Source organism: Hippichthys cyanospilos, chromosome 3 (genome assembly GCF_059441005.1).
Source record: "Hippichthys cyanospilos isolate Australia breed blue-spotted pipefish chromosome 3, RoL_Hcya_1.0, whole genome shotgun sequence".
Taxonomy (NCBI): Eukaryota; Metazoa; Chordata; class Actinopteri; order Syngnathiformes; family Syngnathidae; genus Hippichthys; species Hippichthys cyanospilos.
In genome coordinates, this window is record NC_142371.1 from 573,649 (window position 1) to 598,781 (window position 25,133).

General features: G+C 37.1%; 1 protein-coding gene across 3 annotated transcripts in view; it reads left to right on the top strand.

Annotated features, from left to right (window-relative positions):
* The window catches only part of LOC148425285 (ephrin-A4-like), a 46,269-nt gene extending 30,265 nt beyond the window's left edge, over window positions 1–16,004 (top strand). Inside the window, exons 3-5 of one of the 3 annotated variants that reach the window (XM_088410885.1) lie at window positions 3,289–3,357; window positions 13,982–14,008; window positions 15,037–16,004. In XM_088410885.1, the coding sequence (XP_088267011.1) occupies window positions 3,289–3,357; window positions 13,982–14,008; window positions 15,037–15,316 (376 nt within the window). In that variant the 3' untranslated portion in view covers window positions 15,317–16,004. The remainder of the gene's footprint in view (window positions 1–3,288; window positions 3,358–13,981; window positions 14,009–15,036) is intronic. The other 2 variants (XM_088410886.1, XM_088410887.1) reach the window with 2 other exon arrangements.
* Window positions 16,005–25,133: the final 9,129 nt, after the last annotated feature.

Below are 25,133 nucleotides of genomic sequence, written 5' to 3' on the forward strand. Positions count from 1 at the left end.
AAATTGGATTCCTACATCCACATTCATGTATTGTAAGTTCAGCTCACTCTATTCCATCCACCTGTGCTCCTCCGCCATCCTTCAACAGAAAAGAATGGCAGTTGGAGGACATCTTGGCAGCTGTGAAGCCATTTTTTGTGTTCCTTTCCTTTTTAAGATGACTTGTGTCAGTGCGAGCAAGAGAAGTGGGTGGACGTGAGACAAGGCAGGGAATAAAAGGAGTGAAGAGAATACATGGTGTGCAACAGTGACATACTGTAATGCACAGTTAGAGATTGCAGGGCCGCAAAGTGTCTGAAGAATAACTTGAAGATCAATACAGGCAGACTGTGGAGAGTATAAAGCTAGAAGTTTTAATCTCCCAAACATTTTGGCGTGATTTATTTGGTGTGACTTTTATTTTGGCATTTTTCGTCATCGTGCTTTTGTTAGCAGTTGTTTTGGCTTGAAAAGATTCGCTGGGACCAGTCATGTTTTTTTTTGTCCAGCAGATCAATTGTCATGTGTATGGGGCACGTGTATGTCAATCACACAGTTGCTTTAGTGATTTATGCAGTAAACCAATTAAAACGTGTTTATTTTCACGTTCACATTTTACCGGAACCAGACTACTTCCTGCTACCATGTCGATGAATCATGGGAAATGTGGTCGTTCTTGAGCTTTGTGGCGTGCCCCCAATGTGCCAACTGATTTTCAGGTTGTTGGTTTTTTTTTTTAACATTTTGCCAAATGAAAATGTGCCCACTTTCAATGATCACTTGATACATTGAGAAACAAAAAAAAAAAGTGACTACTGAACACATGCGGTTGACTGAAAATGCGTTCAGTGACCACTCACATAGTAGGACATTTCAAAAGAATAGAAATACTAATTCAATGCACCAAACAACAATCTGGCACAACCCTGAGTACAAATTTTTAGGACAGGAGATACAAGGTTTAGTACACTGGCACAACACCGGGACCAAGCAAAAAAAGCTTTTATATTCTTGTGCACTAGTTTAGCAATAATCAACTCTCATCCAAGATAGGATTTAGCATTAGCTAAAGCTAAACCACAACCACGGGTCACCAGATTGATTAACGATTACATTTGTTATAAATAGTTCCTGGTGCGAATAAATTACTTTTTTTTTTTTTTTGACGTTTTAGTGCCACAATTTTTATATGTGAAAATCTGGTCACCCTGCTCAAAAGGACTTTGATTTGGATGCCCTGCCCCTGCAATTAAAATGCTAAAGCTAACAACTGACAAAGGATGTAGCACTGGAAAAAATCAGTCAATCACTGCCAATAGACCTTTCTACGCTTCATCTGGAAGCGTACCACCTTTCTCTTTCAATCCCACAAGGTGCCTTGCCACTTTTCACTGTCAAACCGGCCAACTAATGAATACCACTTCTCAACTAGCATCGTGCCTTGGAAGGCGCAAGGGTGTTGAGCAGAAAAATATTCTAATGCATAAATGCATTTTTTCAGCAAACACTACTTAATAGAAACATATGAGAGAGTGAATGGTAAGCAGTGAATCGGTGGGGGTTTACTGTACTGAATAGAAAAATGTAGACTGCTATCAAGCTATAGAATGCTAACAAGCACATAGCCACTAACGTAGCAGTGCTACATTAGCTGTTGTATGCTTCTTACTAATGATCAAAAGGTGAACATTTTACATGAAAATAGTAGTTGTTTTCATTCGGTGCTATACCGTTAATGGAAAAAAAAAAAAGTACAATGAAGGGAGAGCAAAGCGATGAATCGAGGAAGAGAAAGCATCTTTACATAAATTAATGGTGTAGTAGGGTTGACAATAGAGCTTTGTTGCTGTATGAAAGCAAAGCTCCACATTCATGTATATTATGTACGCACACACACACACACAATCCGAAGGCTATTGTGCTTGTTGGGCCACTTCAGAGAAAAGCAACAATGAAAAGTCGCCCCCCCTAAAAACCCAGAACCCCTCCGCCGGGTCGGACCACTTTGGGCTCCGAGTGTTTGTGTTTGGTCAACATGAGTGATAAAGTTGGTCCAAATATGCGTCTCTTGTGTTTAGTGTGCACCACTGGACAGACTATAAAGGCATTAGACAACAATACTGTTACATACACTAATTCTATTAGTTGCTTTAGTCTGAGCCCCGCTCAGCCAGTCTGCTCCCACACACTGTGGCGCTAACAGGCAGCCATTTTTTGCTCATCACTCTTCATCTTCCATTGGCACAACCTGTCATCTTTAAAGGACAGTAATAGTGTGTAAAAATTAAAAGCTAGCATTCACTTAGTGACCACTGCATTAGGTATCGCGATGGTTCTCAACTTTTTTTCAGTGATCTACCCCCTGAAAAACATTTTTTCAGCCACTTCCCCTCTCTAGTCAGCGAAAAGCATTTTTTGGTGAAAACAAATTCTTAAAACAAAGAGCGCTGCCATCTGTGTCTGATCTAATAAAATAGACATATTTCATTCGGCAACTTCAGAACATATCCTGTATTATGCTTTAATAAAAGCTTACAATTTTTGGAGAAAGAATAGATACAACATTTGTAATAAAATGCTTCATGTTCCAATTCATTTGCTTTTATTTTGAAAGGACAAATGTACTGTTCATGTCACGGCATGATATATTGTTATAAAATGTCACGTACCACTTGCAAGTGCCTTCATGTGTCCCTAAGAAGTGAAAATCCGTCACAGGTACTGAATAATCAATGTAAATCAAAATCAGTTGACAGCTACAACCGCTTATATACTGTATTGGTAAATGAATATGTCTCATTATTGTCTCGATAAAGACAGAAAATTTGATACAGCTCTTGTATTAGTAATGTGCAGGTGTACCTACTCAAGTGTCTGCTTGGCATTTAGAAAAGAGAAGACAGTTGCTCTATTATTATGTGGCATACCCTGCTATTTAATAAAATACCAAAACAAAAATAGACTGCTGCTCTCAGAAAGCTCTGCCAATTGCTTTTGTGAATTATTCAGTTGTCACGCATGTTTGTGTCAAACGAGAGATGCCAAAGTTTTTTTTTTCCTCTCATCTTTTATGCCTCTCCTATGGAGATAAATGTGAACACCTGGGAAAACCATTGATTCGATGGATTTGAATATGTTTGTACTTTGCTGTAATAGTATAATTGCCAATCAAATAAGGCATGATTTTAGGTGGCCTCGTTCCAAAAGCATGAATTTTCCCACTCTGTAGTGTGATGCGTTCACGGCCGGGGGAATTTTCATTAGCGCCTTGCACTGAAGTCCTTTTCTCTCCTCCTTGTTATGGCTCAGCTCTGCCTGCAGAGGAAGGCCCGCAGCTGCCGTGTATGAAGCTGCGCGTCACCGTGTGCTGCGAGACCGGTGAGTACGGGCCTCTTTTCATCAGCTGCCGCCTTTCATCGTTCTTTCGCGCTCTCTCTCCCCGCCTTCAGCACCACCTCAGCCTTTCATATTTCTATTATCAGGGTTCTTTTCATGCAACCGTTGCCCCCATTTCCCTATTACCAGTCCTACTTTTTCATTTCCTGGTATCCTTTTTTTATCAATGGATTACAGTGATACTGTACTTCGATTTACAAGTGATTCAACTTGAGCTGCTTGCTAGCAAGTTTAATTGTGTATTTAAACAAACCGTAACTTAGCTTAAAGCTAATACATTACTAAACTTAAACATTGGATATAAAAAAGAGTGCATACTGTAAGTTGGACTCAGAAAATGATGGTTAGCCTTATGCTAACCCATAGTGCAAATGGGGCTAATGAAGCCAATAGAGCAGCAAAACATGTAGACAGACAATATACCAATACTCACAAGCATATTCATCTCCTGTGGAAAAAATGCTAATATTACTGCAGCCTATTGAGTCACGTGATTGTGTCTGCATTCATCATAATATTAATATTACACTGCATACCAGAAGGCGCTCAATGCCATTAACATCATGATAAATTCTACTTAATTTTGCAAAATACAAACTGCACATTTTTACATTGTATTTTTTATTTTTTTTTTACAATATGTGTTCCTATCGTGGTGATATTGACGCATCGTTTACCTAAAAATGTTTTAAACTTGAATCCATCCTCATTTATACTCCCTAGTATAAAATAGTAAAAATGTTATGTGTGACACTACCCTGAGTTTGCGCAACTCTGAATTCATGCTTGCCTGTACACGGCATGCAAAAATATAAGATATACAGTAGTGTACAAAGCCTGTAATTTTTAAAATGTATTTCTTGATGTCCCTTTCTTCATTAGCTGTCAGCATCAATCCCCTGCTCACAATCTCCCAGTGTGAAATTCTCAGACTTGATCTAATCCAGAGCCCGCCTGGAGTAATGTTAGTCTTCCAGTCCACTGAGCTGCCCCTTCGGGTTGAGAACATCGCCCGGTCCTTGCTATGGGAATCCTTCTGCCAATGTGTGTGTGTTGGAATGGGGATAGGGGTAGGGGGGGGTCTTGCACCGACCCCATTGCGTGTCGTTTGGTGATCTAATTTGGATGTGTGTGTGTGTGTGTGTGTGTGTCCGAGACGTCTGTCCCAGTTCCCATCCCGGTGCTATCTGCAGGGGGCTCCTCATCATGGGCTGGACCGGGGCACTGGGGGCAAAGTTCACTAAATCTGTATTCCTGAGCAGAAGGGGGGTAGAAATTGGACAGAAAGAATGCCCGGAGTTCTCTCCTGATGTTTACTGTGGGTGTTGATTAGTGAAAAAGTAAAAGCTTTCTTCTGTCATAATTATGAATGCAATTCAATCACTCTTATTATCACAGTGTGCGCGGTGAGCCTGTTGAGCACAATTCGGCAGGGCTCCTGCAGACCTGCGCTTACTGCCGTCTTCCAAAGCAAGAGTTCAAATATTTCATCAGCTTTTTCTGTGGTTGTAGTTTACTTTGAGAGCTTTTTTTTCAATTTACAGAAGGTTGCTTGTGCTGTATTTGAGACGAGCTCCAAGTAGTGGCGGCAACCTTTAGTTTTGACCATCAGGAGGAATTATGTCGTATTCTTGCCCTAAAAATTAGGAAATAATATAAAATTTCCTCCATCCTGTCCTACACAGACTTGCTCAAAGTTTGATTTAAAAAAAAAAAAATCATATGGCTTGTTACATTTGGGTCTTTGTTGTAATTTAGCTGTGGCTCAAGTTGAAGCTGGGTGATTTGCATTTATGTGGTAGGCTAAACTTGAGCGGCCTTTGTGGTAAGCAAACTCCTGCTTAAAATAATGAGCAACACTCTTATCAAAGATGCCATCAAGGTAAATTAACATTCATCGGACTATCATATGATGATCCATTTTCATGTCTTCCTTCTGCCCCTGAATTTGCCCTCCCACTCACAACAGGAGCCCATCAGGTTTTGCCAAACACATTGGCACCCAATGGGTTTCTCAATTATGGGGTCTGTTTGCATACTAACCTTATATGTAGGGAGCACCATATTAAAAGGTGCATACTCATACAAGCAATAAAAGGGAATGTTCTCTGATTGGTTTATCATTGTCAGCATACATACTGTACAAATGAGTAATGTTCCCAGATTGTTAAATGGCTCCAAGCGCAAGTACTCCATAATGCTCTCTGATTTGGTTTATCTCAGCCAGCGTAGGTACTGTGTGTATTATTCAATGCTCTCCGATTTGGTTCATCTCTCCCAGTGTTCGTACTGTACGTATGAAGCAATGTTGCTTCATCGTTCCCAGCATACATACTGCACGTATTATGTAACGGCATCTGATTGATTATTTGCCGCTATCGGTATACGTACACTATGTGTTGATGTCATCTGATTGGTTTATTGTTGCTCGCATGCATACTGTGTGTGTTCCTTCCCTTCCGTGCCTGTGTTAGCGGGAAATGGAAGCGGAGGGCAAAGTGGCAACAGTGACATTTTTAGAGATTTCGGGATGGATTACAGGGACCATTGATGATTATTCAGAAAATTCAAGGCTTTTGGTTTGCAAAATGTTATGTAATATGTATTTTTTATGCACGTTTTTTTAAGTGTTTTTTCTTGTTAATATTTTATGAATGCACTGTGAAACAGTGTTGTGATCTTGATAATGGCTTTTGGAAGTGTACCTAATGAAATGTCCATTTAGTGTACATCAGATCACAATAAACTTGATCCTCCCAACCCCCCCCAACCATCTCTCTCTCATCTCATCCCTGAACCAAAACTAATCCTGACTAAATTTGCCGCTTCCCGTCTCCCTTTCTTTTCTCTCTCCTTCGCTCGTCTGTCGCTCCTCAAGTGGCACTAATCCTCCCCTTGCCCCTGTCTCCTGCGCTCTCTTCTCCTTTCCTCCCTCACGCCTCTTTTTATGATCTTTCGCTAGCCGAGCAAAACTAATCTGGGCGCGTCCATCCGCGCCGGAGTTCCTCCCGACGACTCCGCCCTCGCTCGCCTTCGTGTCGTATGAGCTCCCTTAGCCACTTCCCTCGCTGTTGGGCTGCCATGTTTTGGTCTGGATGGCCATGGCGAAAATGCTCCATACTCAAGTATCGAGGATGGGGTGAAAGATAGAGGAGTGTAAAAGATAGATGAGCGAGGGGGGGAAATGGAGGGTCCGAGGGTCTCTGGTTGTTCATTAGGTGCTGCGGTGATGTTACCAGCACAAACTCTAGCTCCTGGCTCCTTTCTTGCTGATGTGTGTGTGTGTGTGTGTGTGTGTGTGTGTGTGTGTGTGTGTGTGTGTGTGTGTGTGTCCCATAGTAGCAGAAGCACTTGTCCTCCAACTCCCCTGAAACACATTTTGGCCGTGATTAACAGACAATTGCATGCAGGGATGCTCTGTTGTGGGCAATCATGGCGCACTCACACACACGCTTACTGATTTGAAGGGCGGCCACGGTGACATTGCTCCAAGGTTACTCAGCAGTCGCTACATATTCTCTCCTGTGTGCGCACCTGTGTGTTTATCGACTTAATTTACCTCAAAAACACAGTGGACAGGAGCGATGCAGGGGGCTTTTAATGACTTTGTGCGTGTGATGTAATTGCCTTCATCCCCTAGTACTTAATACTTGTGATGTGTATTTAAAATTGGAGGCCTAAATCCCAATGTAGAGCTCTTGTTAACTCTTTTAATGCTAGTGGCTTGGGGTTTTTTTGAAATAGAGAACCTTTCAGCTAATTTCAAGCATTCTGATTGACCAGTTATTCTTTCTTGAAAGTTTCCGAGCCTAATGATCCAACCTGATGTGTCCAAGCATTTTCTATGCCCTTAAGATTAAAAAAAATAATGTCAAGGACGCTTTTCAGTAGGGTTGTATTTGACATCATTTCACGTCAACGGCGCTCAGTGTTAGCGTGAGAAAGTATAATCAATATATCATATAGCGTAATCATATATATATATATATATATATATATATATATATATACACATAAACTACTCTTTCAGGGGTAAAACGAGGATGTCCATCCACCCATTTTCTACCGCTTGGACCACCTAATGTGGTCAAATCAAAAATGTTATTTTAAATATATATTCCATACAGTCCCATCAGTATAAGCTCAGCATTCTCATTAATATTGTTTTTTTTTAGCGTCATTTGAACTAAAAGTAGCAAAATCCGCTGGTTTTTAATCCATCTCCGGAGGTAGCCATTTTGCCACTTGCTTAAAATGACATCACAGTTGCTCAGATACAGACCAATCACAGCTCACCTGTTTTTTAGTTTGCTCATGTGAAGTTTGCAAGATGAACCATGATTGATGATTGGCCCTGAGAGACTGTGATGTCATTTTTGGTTGATAAAATGAGGCAATATGGCTGCCCCCTGAATATGTGTATGTATATATATATATATATATATATATATATATATATATATATATATATATATACAGTATATATATCAAATAACATTCGCAAACATTGTTTTATTTGTGGATAACAAACATCAAAATACAACATTAAAAACTCCAAATGAAGTACAATGTGATAGAGGGGATTCAACTTTGTCATGTATTAAAAATGGATAAGGAAGAATCCATTTTTAACCAGCAAGAGCACCTTTTTTTTTCTTTTCAAAAACTTGACATTGACTTGGACCTTGTGGACTCAAACTTCACTTGGACTTGGGTTTTTGTGACTCACTAAAATTAGATTTGGACATTTATGACTCATACTTAGAACCACTCACATCCTAAAGTCTCACTTCACTAATAAAAATACTACAGTAATGGTCAAAAGTTTGGAAACTGCAAATTCTATGGTCTCAAACACACATTATGGGGTCAAGAAATTTTAGCTGTTAACTTCTATGCACAGCTATAAGTTGAAAATCATTCCAGGTCATAAAGCAGCACCCACATCATAAAGCTAAAAGAAAAAAGATATGCAAAAATGAACAAAAACTGATTACTTTTTTTTTCTTCTGATTTGGTTCCATTATTTTAATGTTATATATTTTTTCATAGTGTGGATGACCTAATCCAGTGGTTCTCAAATGAGGGGTACAGATTTTAAATCAAACAAAACGACATGTAAAAATCCTTAAATTATTGAATTAATTAAATAATTCAGTAAAATATAAGTCCCTAAACTTTTATAAGTCCCCTAACTTTTATGTTCAGTAGGTTATTCGAATTAATTATTTTTAAAAGCCAGATTCTGCCCCATACTAGAGTGGTAGGACCCAACCTGTCACGTGCCACCTCTCGTTTCCTGTCACGTTGATGATTTATTTTTGTGAACGCATCTCTATTATGTTTCCAAAAGAGGACACTTTAAGTTGAATATTTTTGTCTTGACATTTTTTTTTTATTATTATTTCTTTTTGAGAGCAGATCCGAAAGTTTATGACGATGATTTTTTTTTTTTTTTTTGTGGACCATTATTTATTAATAATTAAGTTCTTAATTTGTTATTTGTGAACAGATATCCATTGTTTTCCTAAAAAAGGACACTTTATATTGAATATTTTTCTGTGAACTAATATTTATATACTTTAAGTTGGTTAATTTTTGTGGACACATATTTGTTAATAATTGACTTAATTTAATGATTGCAAAATCGGACGCTTATGTTGAATATTTTTCTTTTGACAAATATTTATTCGATATTATTTTTGAGAACAGGTCCGACACTTTATGCTGATTATTTTTTTTTGTGGACACATATTTATAAATATTTGACTTAATTTAATAATCCCAAAAGAGGACACTGTAATTTGATTAATTTTTGTGGACAAATATGTATTAATAATTGACTTAATTTAATAATCCCAAAAGAGAACGCTTTTATAATTAATATTTTTCTATTGACAAATATTTATTCAATATTATTTCTGAAAACAGGTCAGACACTTTTTGCTGATTATTGTTTTTGTGGACAAATATTTATTAATAATGATTTAATTTAATAATCCCAAAAGACGATGCTTTATGTTGAATATTTCTCTGTTGACAAATATTTATTTATCTTTATTTCTTTTTTATAACGGACCTCTTGTATGAGCCAAAAGAGGACACTTATTTTTTTTTGTGGACCACTACAAATTAAGTTTCAAAGGTTCTAAATTTGAATGAATTAGACACTGATGGCATGTTTTAAGTCTTTTTTTTTTTTTTTTTTGCACTGGTTAAGGGGTACTTGGCTGAAAACATATTTCACAGGGGGTACATCCTGAAAAAAGGTTGAGACCTAATCTAGAATTCAGAAAATGTTAAAAAAGGAAAAAGCAGAATTTGAGGGTTTTTCCAAACTCATGACTGCTGTACATTTCAATGCCGTCCGCCCCGCATTGTCCGTCTCCTCTACTTTCACGCATTTTGCAATGATGTGTCAGAGTTGTCTCTCATGGCGTAAAAGCAGCTTTTCGGCAGAGTTCCTGGTGAGATTTTTTTTTTTTTTTCCCTCTCCCCGCATCACCACTGGCACGGATGGCGGTGCTTGAGCCTGAATTGCATCAGACAACAAGCCTCCCAACAGACAACGCACGGCATCCTCCGCTCACCTTCTCCTTTGGCCGTCAACTTCTCCCCTAAAAACTCCTCCTTGCTTTGCTTGGGCGCCATCCTACTGTGAGAAGCCATTACGGAGCCACTTCCCTTTCGCTCTAATTGATTCCTTTTTCTGCTTCCCAATCTTTTCCTGTCATTCTCCTGCTGTGAGCCCCATCTTTTGCACTTTGCACAGCCTTTTTTTTGGGGGGGGGCAGGGAATGTCTTACATGGTTGCCTTCCTTTCACAAGTAAAACCGCCCTCGTCCAATCATGCTTGAATACTTTTGGACATTCTGAATCTGAAGCGCGCACAAATGTACACTTAAAATTTTGGAAATTCTTCTAATTCTTTAAAGATTTTCCGCTTTCCTTTTTTGGCAAAGCGGCGTCGGTTAGCATAAGCTGCCATGGTGGCAAAATGGCGGCGTCCTCTAAGCTGGGATAGTAGAACGGTGCGGCAGAGTGCTTTTCAACACACACACACACACACGTGCACACACGCACGTTTCGCCACGGTGGTGCTGCACGTTCCAGACTGCAGTGCGGAAAAAGGAGCAGAGAAGTCATCGCAGTCGTCGCCATTTTGTGGTGAGGCTTGCCGCCACCGCTATTGTTAACGTACTTTTTTTTTTTTTTTGAGGGGGGCACAAATTAAGTCAGGTCACAACATGCGTGTCGCACGCACACCAGTAAACACGAGGCGTTTTCCTTACGGGTTTACGAATCATGATGTGTGGTGTTGAAGATAAAAAAAAACTGGTGTGTTTTTTTTCATAAGAAAAATATTTTTGGGGAGCTGAATTTATAATGAACTATAATAAAGTGGACATTGTGGATGTATTACATTAGTTGTGCTTTAATTGCTGCAGCTCTTCTTAAGGCAATCGTTTAAATACTTTTTATTAAAATAAATGCTTAACATTAATAAATCATTTTAAAAAAATGTGTAACGTACTGAATTATATTTTCGTTTAAAGCTATTGTTCTTATGGTGCTAAAAAATGTATTATCAGGAATTTATTAACTGTGAAGTTGACATTGTAAATAATACTTTAGGTTTTGTTTTTTTTGCTGCAACATTTTATGGGACACTCATTGTAATACTTTTACCAAAGAAAATACATTTAGTATCGCAATCATTTATGAAAAGTTAATATGCTAGATTCTATGTAAATTAAAAGTGTTTTATTCTGGTCCTGTCAATATAGTATATGTCAATTTTTCCCAGATTCATCAAATTTCACATATTTCTGTATATAAGGAGTATTGAAATTAGATGAATGGATGTATATTTATATGTCTGTATACTGTATACAAGAGCAATGGTACTATCATTATTATAGACTATATATTACATTCAATATTACATAATTTAATTTATACAATTTTAATTCATTTTGATTTCACTTGTGGTGTGTATAGTGTATATAATAGAAATTTTATGAAGTACGACATATATATATATATATATATATATATATATATATATATGTGTATTTATGTGTGTGTGTGTGTGTGTGTGTGCGTGTGTGTTTGTGTGTGTATATAAATATATATCACTTACATGTGAACACACATTTATTTAAAAAAATAACAAAATGTTATTGTTACTGCAATTGTAATTTTTTTTCCGGAATTTTATTTGAAGTTTTCCTTTTGTGATAGGCTAGAAGAAATCACATGGTTCTACTGCGATTTAGTGAGGTGTTGCTTTTATTTTCAAAATACTGAATCAATTTTCCGTATTTTGATATAATTGCGTTTCTGTAACAATTTCTTTCCATATGTAAAAGCATTTTTAATGTTTATCATTAAAATAACCTTTTTTTTTCCATCGCCATAAATTTCATCAATGAATGAAAAGTTTCATTTATTCAACATAGAAAAATGGAGATTTTCAATAAAACGCCTCACGGATATTTTTTCTTCGAATATGATTTATCTCAGCCGCACACACAATCGCGCGAGCACTGCGCACCAGGCCAAGTCCCAGCATGCTATTTAATGCCTCGTTAACCCCAAGATGGCCGTTAGTTGTAGACAATCAGTGGAGTAATTTTGAGCGACAGACGATGCTTGCAGGTGTTACACACACACACGCACACACACACATAATACAGACGTTGTTGCTTTAATGAAGAAGCACAACACGTTACTTGGCCTCATCAGCTCAGGCAAAAAGGGCACAGACAGGTGGCGCTGTTTTGTTTGTAAAAGCATACACACTCCTCCAGGCGTGTTCTTGTTTCTCTTCTTTTGTGTCCCACAAGTCATGCTGTAGCTAAGTGTGTACACTCAGTGTGTTTGTTAGCACTTTGGTTCTAAATTTCCCTTGACTTGACATGAAGTGCTGTAGCCTGTAGCTTTATTTTTTAAATCTAGAGCCACTCTTGAAAGCACACCTTATCATGTGTGTGAACTCTTGTTTTTAATCATTTGTGTCCCCACGCCGTTGACTTAAACGTAAAATGTGCAAGTCTTATTCTATTTGTAAAGGAACCTAAAATGCCACCTTTTATTTGAATCATATGTTTCGCAACGTGCTTTTTCTACGAAAAATACAGCAGAATTTGCACACAGGATTTAAATGATCGCCCTACTGGTATTTTTACACACATGCATACAAACACACATTCTAAAACTGTTAAAGGTGGTGTCACAGAAATAAAAAGACAACAATGGCATACCATTTTAAAGGCTTAGCTCTTCCAATGTAGTATTTTGCTCAATTTCATGAAAATAATGTGAAATGTCTATTATTCTTGTCATTTCTAAGTTATGAGCGTAAAACTGGTCCAGGAAAATCGCTGATACTAGTATCAGCTATCATTTCGAGTACCGATACCTTGAGGTAGGGTCAAGTATCAGTACTTGGGTACTCACCCAGCTTGATATGTTATGATGGTTCCAGACAATCAGGGAATACAAGAATACACACACTACTGGGCCGTCATTGCATTTTTTATTATTTATTTTTTTTTTTTACCCGTGTGTGTCTGTGTATTCTTGTTTTTCTGGATTTGTGCAGGACACAACACATTTGACTTTCCCACTTTATGTGTGTGCAGTTTATGTGTTTCTTGTATTTCTAGATTTATGTGGCATGACCTTTGAAATCTGAACTGTATGCATCTGCCCTTCAAATTTTACCTTTTATGGGTGCGTGCATGTCTGTTTCTTTTTTTTGTATTAGTGTGGAACCTCCCTTAGCGTGCTAAACCGACTTTTGTTGTGTTTGTGGGCTTGTATTTCTCTGTTTGTCCAGCACAAACTATGACGTGTCCACGTGTTTACGAGCTCACGTCTTTGTATCTTCGTGTGGCCCTTAATATGTGGGCTCTTGTTTTTGTGGGCCATTTTTTTTCCTGTTTGTGTGACACAACCCAACTTTTAATATGTAGCGGGGACTTTTTGCATGCGTGCATCATTTGTGTCTGGCTGACACGAAGGCGTTTTAAATGCCCCTTCCTTCCAGCCAACGGCATCCTTCAATAATTTCCTTTTAGCGCAACCCCGCTGACAAAGTGTCAGCCAGACTCTTCCATCCATTCTGCCTCTCTCCGTCCCAGGTTCCGTCCCCTTTTCTCTCCGTCTGACCTTCCTAAACTTCTTTTCTTCCGCCCTCGCTCGCGCTTTCGAGCTCTGTCCACTTCATGGTCTCGCTCTGTCATTTTGAATTTTCGCCTGTTTTTTTTTTTTTTTTGTCTCCTCCCTTTTCATTTCCTGTATCCTCTCGGTCTGTAAATAATCCCCATCACTGTAACGCTCTCTAATTTCCATAACACTTCTCCTTTTCCTGTGGTTTCTCCTTCCTTTCTTCCCGACCTTTAAGAGAATTTGCTGAGAATGGCTTAAGGTTTTAACAAAAGATAAATGTCTCCCTTTGCTCATTTGTCTGCCTCTTGCTGTTTTTACTTCTACCAGCTACGCTAGTTTTTTTTTTTTTGAGGGTGGGTGTAAGCTTGAAAACATGATGAATCAGCAACTTCTTTCTAAAGTTTTGCTCTTTCCGTTTCCACTCTCACAGCGTCCAAGGGCTCCAAACAAACTCAAGGTGAGCTTCTTCACCGCTTTTCGGCACTCGTAGAATTGCAAAAATCAGGTTGAAGTGAGCGGTAATAAATAATGAACGTTTCTGAGAATACTTGGAATATTTTCAGAGGCAAAATGCATGAATTCATGAGAATAAAGTCAAAATGATAAAAGCAGGGAAAAATGCATACTTTAATGACATTACTTGATACTGTCAAGCAAAACAAGGATAAAAATTAAAGAAATTTAAAGAAATTCATACACTTTAGAAATACTGTAGTACTAACATTAGTAAAAAGTACAACAAAGACAGATTTTAAAAATGAAGTCAAAAATTACAAGAAAAAAACAAGTGTAATATTCATTTTTGAGAAAAGTCATAATGATTTGTGGGTGGAATTAATAAAAATAAGTGAAATCATTCACAAAAAAAATGAATATTTCAGAGAAAATGCATATTGGAAGAGTGTTTTCATTAAAAGAATAAAAAGTTTGAAGGAAAAGTGATGCAAGTTAACAAAGAAAAAGTACCTTAGAAATTCCTACATTTTAGGAAATGTCATCAAATTAAAACATCATTTTGCAGAATCTTCTAACATTAAACATTCTTAAAACTCCTAACCTTAAAATAATTGATTTTACTTTTATTTTCAATCTCAAATGTTGATTGTTTTTCCGCATCCAATGCTGTCCCTCCTAATATTCCAACTAGATCACTTTTTTTTCTAGTGATTTTTTCTCATTTCTTCTCTCTGCTTATAACATAAGTTTCTCCCCAAAAAACAACTTTTAATCGTTTGTGATATGACTTGATATTTTTTATACTTCACTGTTGTTCGGTTCTTGTTCAAAAGTTAAATTTTTTTAGGTTAGACTATTTTTTTTTAACAATTTTCATAGATACTTTTCTTAAAAATGGTTATTCAAGTTTACATTATTTGCCTTCTGGGATTTTTCCATGCACCACACTTCAAAGAAAACCTCTGAAATAAATTTGTCCCACACAAGGTGACGCTTTTCCCCGCTCGAGTGACTTTTATTGTTTTTCAGCGACGTCACCCCTGAGTCGAGGTTGTCCGTCGAGGGCGCCTTCGCTTGGGCTTGTCTTGGTCCTCCTCATCCTCCTGGCCGTCCTGCTGACCGCCTGACCCCCTCGCACCTGTTCTCCCGACGACACCCAGACACAGCCGGTGACCCCTCGCCCGTCCATGCGAAGAGTCCTCCCAAGACGTGTTTGTCATTGCGCACGCAGAAAAAACACCGCACACATCCACTCAGGGACTTATTGTACACTCACAACAATCCCACGCATGAGATCACCTTCTGTTAAACACTAACGGGCCACTTTATTAGGTACACCTGCAAAATCTTGTTTGAAAGTGTTCATTGAGACGCCACGAAGCAAAATCCATTCAAGTATGTATTTTTTCCAGTGCTAACATTTGATCTCAGTTGCTTGTTTACATTAAAAAAAAATGCAATTGTTTGGCTGAAGGAGGGTCTAAAAATGGCTGCCACTAAATGAGGTACTAAGTAATCAATTACTTTAGTATGTTAAGTAATGACTTCAGTTACTTCAGTACCTAAATAATGACTTTAGTACATTAGTTCCTACAGTAATCAATTACTTTAATACTTATTTAGAAAAATATTTGATTATTACTTCTTTATCTAAAATAATCACTTTATTACTTGATTGCCTGAGGAAAATGATTACTTCAGTATGTAATTAGTTCATAATGATTACATTTGTACTTTATTACCTATAGTAATCCATTGCTTTTGTACCTAATTCTTTTAATACCAGCTATTTTTAGGCCCTACTTTAGTAAAAAAAAAAATATATATGTCTTTGTGATTGAATGAGTTAAAGAGCACTTGCATAAACAAACATTGGTATCATTTGTGCACGGTACATTTAGCTGTCACTATATGTCACCGGCATAGATAAATAAATAAAAGTATGTTAGTTATAGTAAACAAATAAATCTGGCCCCAGTTGTGGGGTGTTGACTGTTTTCTACCTGCTATCATGATTAGAATGTACCTTTATACCCTGTCCATAGTACAAACGTGGATGGTCAAATAGCCCATCTTAGCCATAGTTGCTAACTGTTAGCCTGGCTTATTCAAAATGAAAAAAGACTTTTCTTTTTTACTTTTTGAAAATACGCTCAGTTGAAAATATAAAAAAAGGTGACCTAAAATTTAAGGCTATATTTGTTAACAAATTACAGTTTATCCTTTAACGGCAGTACCCTGTTGTGAGGTTTTTTTTTATTATTATTATTATTTCCTAGGCCACACAGCACACCTCCTGTCACTATGCATCACGGGCACACTTGATCGCTCTAAAAACAGTTGGGTTAAAATTAACCCAATTATGGGTCCAAAAAAGATTGACCCAATATGACCAAATTTTCATAGTTGTTTAATAAAGCACAATAATTTTTTTCTTGGTTGTTTTATGCAGAATTGCCCATTTTGGGCCCTTGATACTCTGGTATAAAACAACCCAGAAAATTGAGTCAAATTGACCCAGCTAATGGGTCATTCTTTTTGTGATCCATAATTTGATTTTGAACCCAGTTGATGAATGAAAAAGGAATAATTATTGATCAGAAATCATTATTTTTCATACCCAGCCATTTTCACACCTTCCTTAACCCTAACACTTGGGGAAAAAAATTAATTAAAAAAACACTTAAATATATTTATATAATATTATATATTATATTGATTATATATCAATAAGTACCTGTGAATTGAATTTAATGTCTAAAATCTCCCAAAAAAAGCAAAAAACATTGAGATTGAATGAGTTAGTTAGTTAGTTAGTTAGTTAATTGTATGTTTTGGCGCTCACGCTGTCTGCCACATCACTTGGGATGGACAGAAAAACAAAAATGTAACAATTGTTGAAATATGGGTCAGGGACCAACTGAGTGATAGTGGGTAATTTTCAAAAATATTTGGATTTTTTTTTTTTTAATCCAAATCATGTGTTTTCAGACCAAGTGAAAATGGATAATTATACTATTTATAAATAGGTGAAAAAAAACTGCAGAATTTGTCATGAGATTCTTTCTGGGCTAATAAAGTGAATGCTATATTTCCTGCTGTCTAAATGACACTGGCACAAATAGATGAACAAAATACATTAATCTTAGTAAATAAATAATTTTCAGACCAATTAAGTGAAACATTTATTTGTATTAAATACATCTTGACCAATTACAGTTAGGAAAATGAAGTAATATAGAACACAAAGATTATGTTCCCTTTTTGTTGACATTGTCAGTGGTACAATATTAATAATTTGTTGTTTTTTTTGTTGCATTTAGCATCAAAGAAGATGTTGCGCATTTTCAGCAAATCGAGACATTTGACTGAAAAGCTAATTGTTAGTTTTTCAAAGTGCCACATTTTGTTTTTTTCTGTGTTTTTGTTTACTGTACCATGTGTTTTGTTTACTGTAACCTCCTCCATTTGATGAGTGAAAAAAAACTTCCCGTTTGATCAATGCAAATGTTAAAACGGAGGACATGAGCGCTATTAGGGAATGATGATGCAAAGCTGCTGCGCCCCCTACTGGGATCCAACTGGTTTTACTGGAACGGGACTGGGTTGGCCACACGCAGGATTACAACGCTGATGTCTCATAAAAACAATGATGATGATGATGGTGATAATAGATGGACTTTGGGCTGCTTTGTCCTTTTTCATCAGGCATCCCGCTGTGCCGCCTCTTTGGATCACAGGGCAAACGCACGCCAGAGGGAATTGTGGGTAAACACAACACGGCCTGGTCTTGCTCCACTGAAGCACGCCATTGCAGATGATATGCACACATTCTCGTTTTTTTGTTTTTTTTTTTAAACAAGCTAAATACATTTTGGCGGATGTTGATAATAGGCTCGGCCAAAATTCAACTGATGTATTGTTTTAGCCATAATTGCATAGTTTTCTGTTATTTAAGTGTGGGAATAAAGCGTTTGTTTACGCACAATTGATGTTTTTTACTGTAGATAACTGCTGGATTATTTTTGTTTGTTTTCCCCTCTTTTGGTGTATACATTTTCGCTGCCGCAATGTAGTTTCGTGAACCAAATTAGTTTTTCATTTTAATTTGATTTTTTTTAAATGCATTTTTTTAACTGAAAATGCATTTTTATTTTTCATGATCATTTGTTTAAATTACCATTGTAAAATGGTAAAAAAAAAAATCTGATTCCCAAACTGAAAAACAAATCATGTACTGTAATCATTTTTATAGTAAAAATGTTTGGTTTTAATTCTTTTAGTTTTAAACTACATTAATGGCACTTGTTTTTTGTTACTGTTTAAAACACTGTAAATATCTCTTAATGCAACTTTTGTTGACTGTCATTTTTGTTTTAATCATTTCTGTGATCCAGAACGTCATCATGTACATCTTAGATTATTTGTATTTTCATTTTCTTCGTGTATGTATGCATGTGTGTCCAATGTTCCCTCGGCGTTCACATTTTAGTGAAAAATGTAGCTTCTTCTGTGAAGAGACAACTGCAATCTGAGCCTGTTTTTTTTTTTTTTTTTTGTACTATCTTCTCTTAAATATGGCGTTGAAATAAATTTGGAAAACATTGGTGTAATAAATGTGTGATGAATGTTATCTGGCGCACGTAGCTTCTAAGTAGGACACAGAAGATCCTGGAAATGAGGATTGTTTGAAGCCCCCGAGGTGACCTTGCTGTGTAAAAGGCACTTGTAATGCGAGTAAGCTGCTAAGGTATTGAGCCCAGGGTCTTTTATCCGGGCCGGCCCTGGCCTGATAAGCCCCGACCAGCCAATAGACTCTGTTTATTAATGGACCCTGCGGCTTTATTGCCAATAAAAAAGTCACTGTATTTATCACGGGACTCCGCTCAGGAGATGTTGTTGTAAATATAGAAGCGAGCCTCCAAATAAGCCATAAACGCATTTCCATTTATATGGGCCGTGATGTCGGTTCCTCGGATGAAAAAGCAAGAGAGGCAATTTCCTGGCTAACGGGGCTAATGCTGCTATTTCATGCTTGATGATGGCTCGTGATGACGCGTTTGTCATCGTCGCGTCGTCAGCCGCTTTGGATTCTCGACCTCCATGTTTGAAGCACGTCGCTATCTGGCTTGACATTAGAATTGGGGGGGAACTATTAAAATGTATGCAAAGCGGCTTTTAAAGTGATGGGTGATGACACTGTGCAAAATTTACTGTTCCCATTCCCTTTTCCTCCCTTATTCATTGTGTCATGCACACGCTCACCGGTAACAACGAGGCACTCTGCGGTGGCCCTGCCGGTGGACTATCCAAAGGGGAGATGTTTGCAGAGCTAGCTAACTGCTAGCTGTATTTTTTTTTTCAAGTATTTGGCAGGAAAATGGTCTAAAATTAAGTACTAAAGCGATCAATTAATTTAGGTAATTTAAGAATAAATTGATTACTTTAGCTAATGGAATAATTAAGTAAATCTTCACTGGCTAATTGAGTAGTAAAGTAACTTGTTACTTTAGGTGATTAAATACTACAATGGATTATTTTATGTAATTTCATTCGTACTAAAAATCGATTAACTTAATATCTAAAGTAATCATTCACTCTTTGTGCTTTAGCACAAAAGTAATCGATTACTTTAGGCTTTTAAAAAAATGTAAAAATATCTCCTTTTATTCAACTGTATTATTTTAAAGAAAAAGAATCATATAATCATCAAAGATGACTTTTTTTAATTTTTTGTGAAAGAGTATACTCAAGTAAATATCTGTTACTAGCTTTGTAGTAAATAGTTGTTGAAAATGTGATAATTTTCTGAAGAATCCTGCCATTAACTACTGAAAAAAATGTAGTTGCTTGACAATACTGTTTTTTTACACTAGTGTACTTTTTTGTACACTACCATTTACAGCAGTTGCATAAAAGTTACACAGGCGTAAATATTACACTTAAATCCAGACCTTATATCCTTAATTATAGATATTAGAAATTCATTCTGTGGATAATCATACAAAACAAAGCTAGTCTTCATTTCTACAAGCAATCATTTGGTGAGCAATTTAAATACTTGTCCTGGATGCCACAGTTTGTTTAAAATAAGCATAAAATACATAGATAATTCATTTTAAATGTGTTGAATATGACAATTATTCAACTAGAAACACAAACACATGACACGTCTTACTGTAATGGCCTTCGAACTTCATTAATTGCACCAAGCAATGTATTCTCTGAACCATTTAAAAAAATTATTTTAACAATAAATTTACTGCCGTTACTGTTACGGTAACTCCTCATGTAATTGACAGTTATTAAAATGTACTTGGACAAACTAAATGCCATTTTGTTCATTATAACAGTTTAAATTAATCAGACGAAATACCGGATCACGTTTCGGAAAGATTTGACTTTATCTACACGACATGGCAAGTTGTTGGAAAAATATATTCCTTTTACCTTCATAAAATGTATTCAGCATTATTTCACCCCTATAATATTTTGTTTTGCTGGGAGGATAGGAAAGCAGACCTTGTTCCTCTTTGATAAATCTTATCATTTGTCTGATTTGTGGGCGCCAGTCGCACGAGGCAGAAGATAAGTCGTTGTTCAAGAAGTGAAAATTGCTCATGCTTTGTCACAAGGGCGCCAGAGAGTCACAATTCCAACCCAGTTGGATCAGATCAAATAATACTCTCATTAAAATGCGACATTTTAACTTTTTTATATGACTTTTTGTCTATTATCATAATAAACCACAACAATTGGAAACTGTTAATTTCATTGCATTTGAGCCATCTTATAAATTCAGCAGGGATTCAGCTAATTATTTCCAGCACTGCATGTCATGCTTTATTTTTAATTTTCCTGTAGTTCTTTTATTTTATTTTGCTTCATTTACAGCCTCATACAATCTCCACATTTCTTTTTCTGAGCAAGCAAAATTCTATTTCTGGAGCCCAATAATTGTCATCGAATTTGTTCCCTAGCCAAATATTTTTAACTAGCAAATACACAGGACACTCATTAGGTACACACATTCATCTGAAGCTTCACAATGAGTAAAATACTACATAACGAAACAATCTCAAAGTAGTTAAGAAGTTTTTGCCCAAGTTTCACATTTAATGGCAGATAGTCTTGTGCAGCCTTTTCGCTAATTATAGTGCATTAAATTTCCACACAGCGGGTCCTCTCGCTTCTCTTTTAATTGGGCCTCCGTTGAATATTTGAGCGCACATTGCTGCTGTTAATCACAACTAGAGACTATTAAAGGGACAAAAAAAAGATTTTACTCGACCCAGTATCATTGTCATCAAGTCAATTTCTTTCTTTGCATTGAACTTTTGTAATTGTAAAGTTTAGTTTGATAATTAGACTTCTTTTTTGCATGGCATGGAAATTGAGGGTAGGAGTGTGGCGTGTCATGACAACAGTGTCTTCTTGGCATAGTTTGAAGGAAGGTGAACACAAGTGAGGTGCCACAGGAAGTGACCTTCTCTGAATAAAAGGATTACACACTCCTTTAGAAAATCTTATAACAGGATTTATGCTCTTTTGTTAAACGGTTATCCCAGCAGCATGCGTGAATGTATCTCCGCTGTACAGGGAAAGCTTTTATGTGATTAGTACTCTGACCAAGGTGGAGTATATATATCAATGCGCCCCCCCACTCGCGCACCCACATTTCTTTATGTGGGAAACGGAGGTACAGTACATGTCCTGCGCGAACGTGGAAGTTCGTTAACAAAGGACAGTGCGTGTGTAACGACACAAGCAAAAAATGCAAAAATATATTGTCCAAAACCTGTAAAACAAAAACTGCACTATTTAGAACACATACGGTATATGAACACATTACTGTACTGTAAAATGCAAAAACATGGTCCAAATATAAAATCAATTATAAAATAATGCCAATACAGGTATATGAACACATTACTGTACTTTAAAATGCAAAAACATGGTCCAAATATAAAGTAAATTATAAAATAATGCCAATACAGGTATATGAACACATTACTGTACTGTAAAATGCAAAAACATGGTCCAAATGTAAAATAAATTATAAAATAATGCCAATACAGGACAGTACTGTATTGCACTGCGCTGCACTTAAATACAGTATTGTATACTGTACTGTATTTTTAATGCTGAGCTTTGTCCGTTGATTTTGGTGGCTCGATGGCGCAGTGAATAGCACGTCCGCCTCACACTTCAAAGGTTTTCACCGGAGTGTAGTTTCCCGCTTTGTCTCAATGCTCCACATTCCTCAGAATGACATTCAAATCCACCTGGCTCCGGCCTTCCTGTGAGGAGTTTGCATGTTCTCCCCGAGCCTGCGTGGGTTCTTTCCGGGCACTCCGGCTTCCTCCCTCTCCCTGAAAACATGCATTGCAGGTGAATTGGACATACTAAATTGTCCTTAGGTGTGATTGGGTGCGTGATTAGTCGTTTGTCTCTGTGTGCCCTGCGATTGGCTGGCAACCAGTTCAGGGTGTCCCCCGCCTACTGCCCGAAGCCAGCTGAGATAGAAGCCTGCGACCCTTGTGGGGATAAGCGGCTATAGAAGATGGATGGAGTCTATTTTGAGTTGTTGCGCTGGCTTCATTTTTTGCTTTATGAAAATGCTTGCCTGCATATTATACAGTTGCTTTGCTAATTGCAAGCAACTGTCCCGTTGATCATCGCTGAAGTCTGGTGATTCTTGTGCATTACAGAAGGACCTTTGATGCCATCTCCATCACTTCCGTGCTGGACGGTGGCTTTTGATCAGCAGTTGAACTGAGCATATCATCTTCCTCATTTTTGGGTTTGAGAATTCCTGTTTGATGGAGGTCTGTAGCTGGAAATATACTTACTGTACTAGTTAGTGAGTTAGTGAGTTAGTGAGTTAGTTAGTTAGTTAGTTAGTTAGTTAGTTAGTTACGTGCTTGCTTACTTATTTACTTGTTTGATTTCTTATTTACTTAAGAGCGAGCTTACTTGCTGTGTGTAATTATGAGTTCCTTGGGGTGATTAGCAGTTAGTTAGTTAGTTAGTTAGTTAGTTAGTTAGTTAGTTAGTTAGTTAGTTAGTTAGTTAGTTAGTTAGTTAGTTAGTTAGTCAATTGCCACTTGACTATTTATCTGCAGCTCTCTGGCTAGTTCATTGGTGTCTTTCCAAACTAATTAATTACTTTTGCTAAATAGGGTTCAAACTATTTAGCTGTATGTAGGTGCAAATTCATTTTAGTACTGTGCTAGCTCACTATTGAGTTGTGTGTGATTACCAGCTGGTAAAGTACTTTTTAATTTCCATCCCTATAAAGCTAATGTTAAACAATGTTAATTTGTACGTTTTGAATGAGGATATGTTCATTAGTTAACATAAAATAATACATTTGTCTTCCTCCACGGTTATCCAAGGTGCTGTAGAATGTAGAAGAAATCAGGCCTTGTGGTGGACTAGCAACATCCTCTTTATTTCAATAACGGACCACAACAGACCAAGACCACAAGCTAAACGGAGGTTTTTCTTTTTTGTGTGTGTGTGTCTTTCCTCTCTAATGCTCCCCCTCCACTATCCACATTCCTGTTCCCTTACAGCCACCACAATCAGCACAAAACTCAACTTATATACAAGGTTGCCACATTGTTTTGTTTATTTGTCATGACTCTTCCCCAAAATTAAGTGGTATGCTCTTATTGTGTTGTGTTATAAAGTGTCGTTTTAAGTTTGTCTTGATCATTTAAATGTATTACATTATGTGTAATTACAGCTTATGGAGGTATTGCTTCATTCTTGTCATATAGCGTTAATGGCAAAACGTACTGTGTCAAACACAGCGGTGGTGCATAAGTGTTGTCATGTAATGTTACTAAAAGGCGTCATGGCAATACACACAGTAAGTGGTCAAAGTTTTCCTCCACTTGCCACTTTTCTTGCAGATATTGCATCCTTTATTTCAATGCTGCCCATGGTGAAATGCAGGCTGAATATGTCACCCTTTAGGCACTCAAGAGTAAAAGAATAAAGCTGTGTGGGCGTTTAAAACTATACAGCCGCCATCCAAATGCCTTTAGATTGATCAAATTCAGGATTAACTTCTTCTCTTTCGAGCTGTTTCACTGCACTTGGATTCCAAAAGACAAACTCCCCTGCAGTATAGTAGCACTCTGACTTGATGCACTAAAATTTGCTCTTTTAAATTAAAAACTGTTGAATTTTTACTATGTATCAAACTGAATTCTTAAAATACATTTATTCACACATAAAATGACATTGCTTCATTATAAAACTGGCAGTCCTCCACCAACCCACAAGAACCTCTTTTCCCTCATTTGTATTTCAGGCTGTTATTTCAACAACAAAATAAATACATGCATAATTTATTTGTGGCGTTAAGAATTACTTCATAAGCACTGTATGCCACAGCAATCACCTCATCAGAAGCTTTTTAATTAAAAAAAGTTTATATTTTGTTATTCTTTAATCAAGGTCCAGCAGTTCTTGGTTTGTTTTGTTTTTTTCAATTCAGTACAGAGTATCCGTGCATAATGTGTATGTCAGGTGGCCAACAAGGTGTGTCACTACTGTACTTGCTGTCTTCACTCACTTGTTCCGCACTTCTCCAATGTCATTCTGAGGAATGTGGAGCATTGAGACAAAGCGGGAAACTACACTCCGGTGAACTCGTCAGTGCATCAGTTACCATGGCAACAGTCACCGGATGATGACCCGATGTCATACTGGCATTTATTACATCCACCAAGGGGGATATTTTTCCATCCCTGTTGGTGGCGCAAGCTTAAACACAACTTACATTTGGGCGCCGTATGTGATCGTATGAGCAGCTTTTTTTTCCTTCAAAAAAAAATATTCCTCATTGACAGAGCAAAAATAGTTCACAATTTCAAGGACATTTGTTCCAAAATGGCTGAATCCGCATTGTGACCTCTAAAGTACATTGCTATCTGCTTCACATTTTCCTGTCAAGTAAAAATGTCATAAGGCATGTTTCTAAACTAGTCAAGTTGGCCAACGTGAATGCTAAAACCATTATTTATATTTTTTATTTTTCTATTTTTATCACGTTTACCAGCTTCATTATTTTTTTAAGATTAATAAGCTAAATGCCTACTGATATTCTTTGA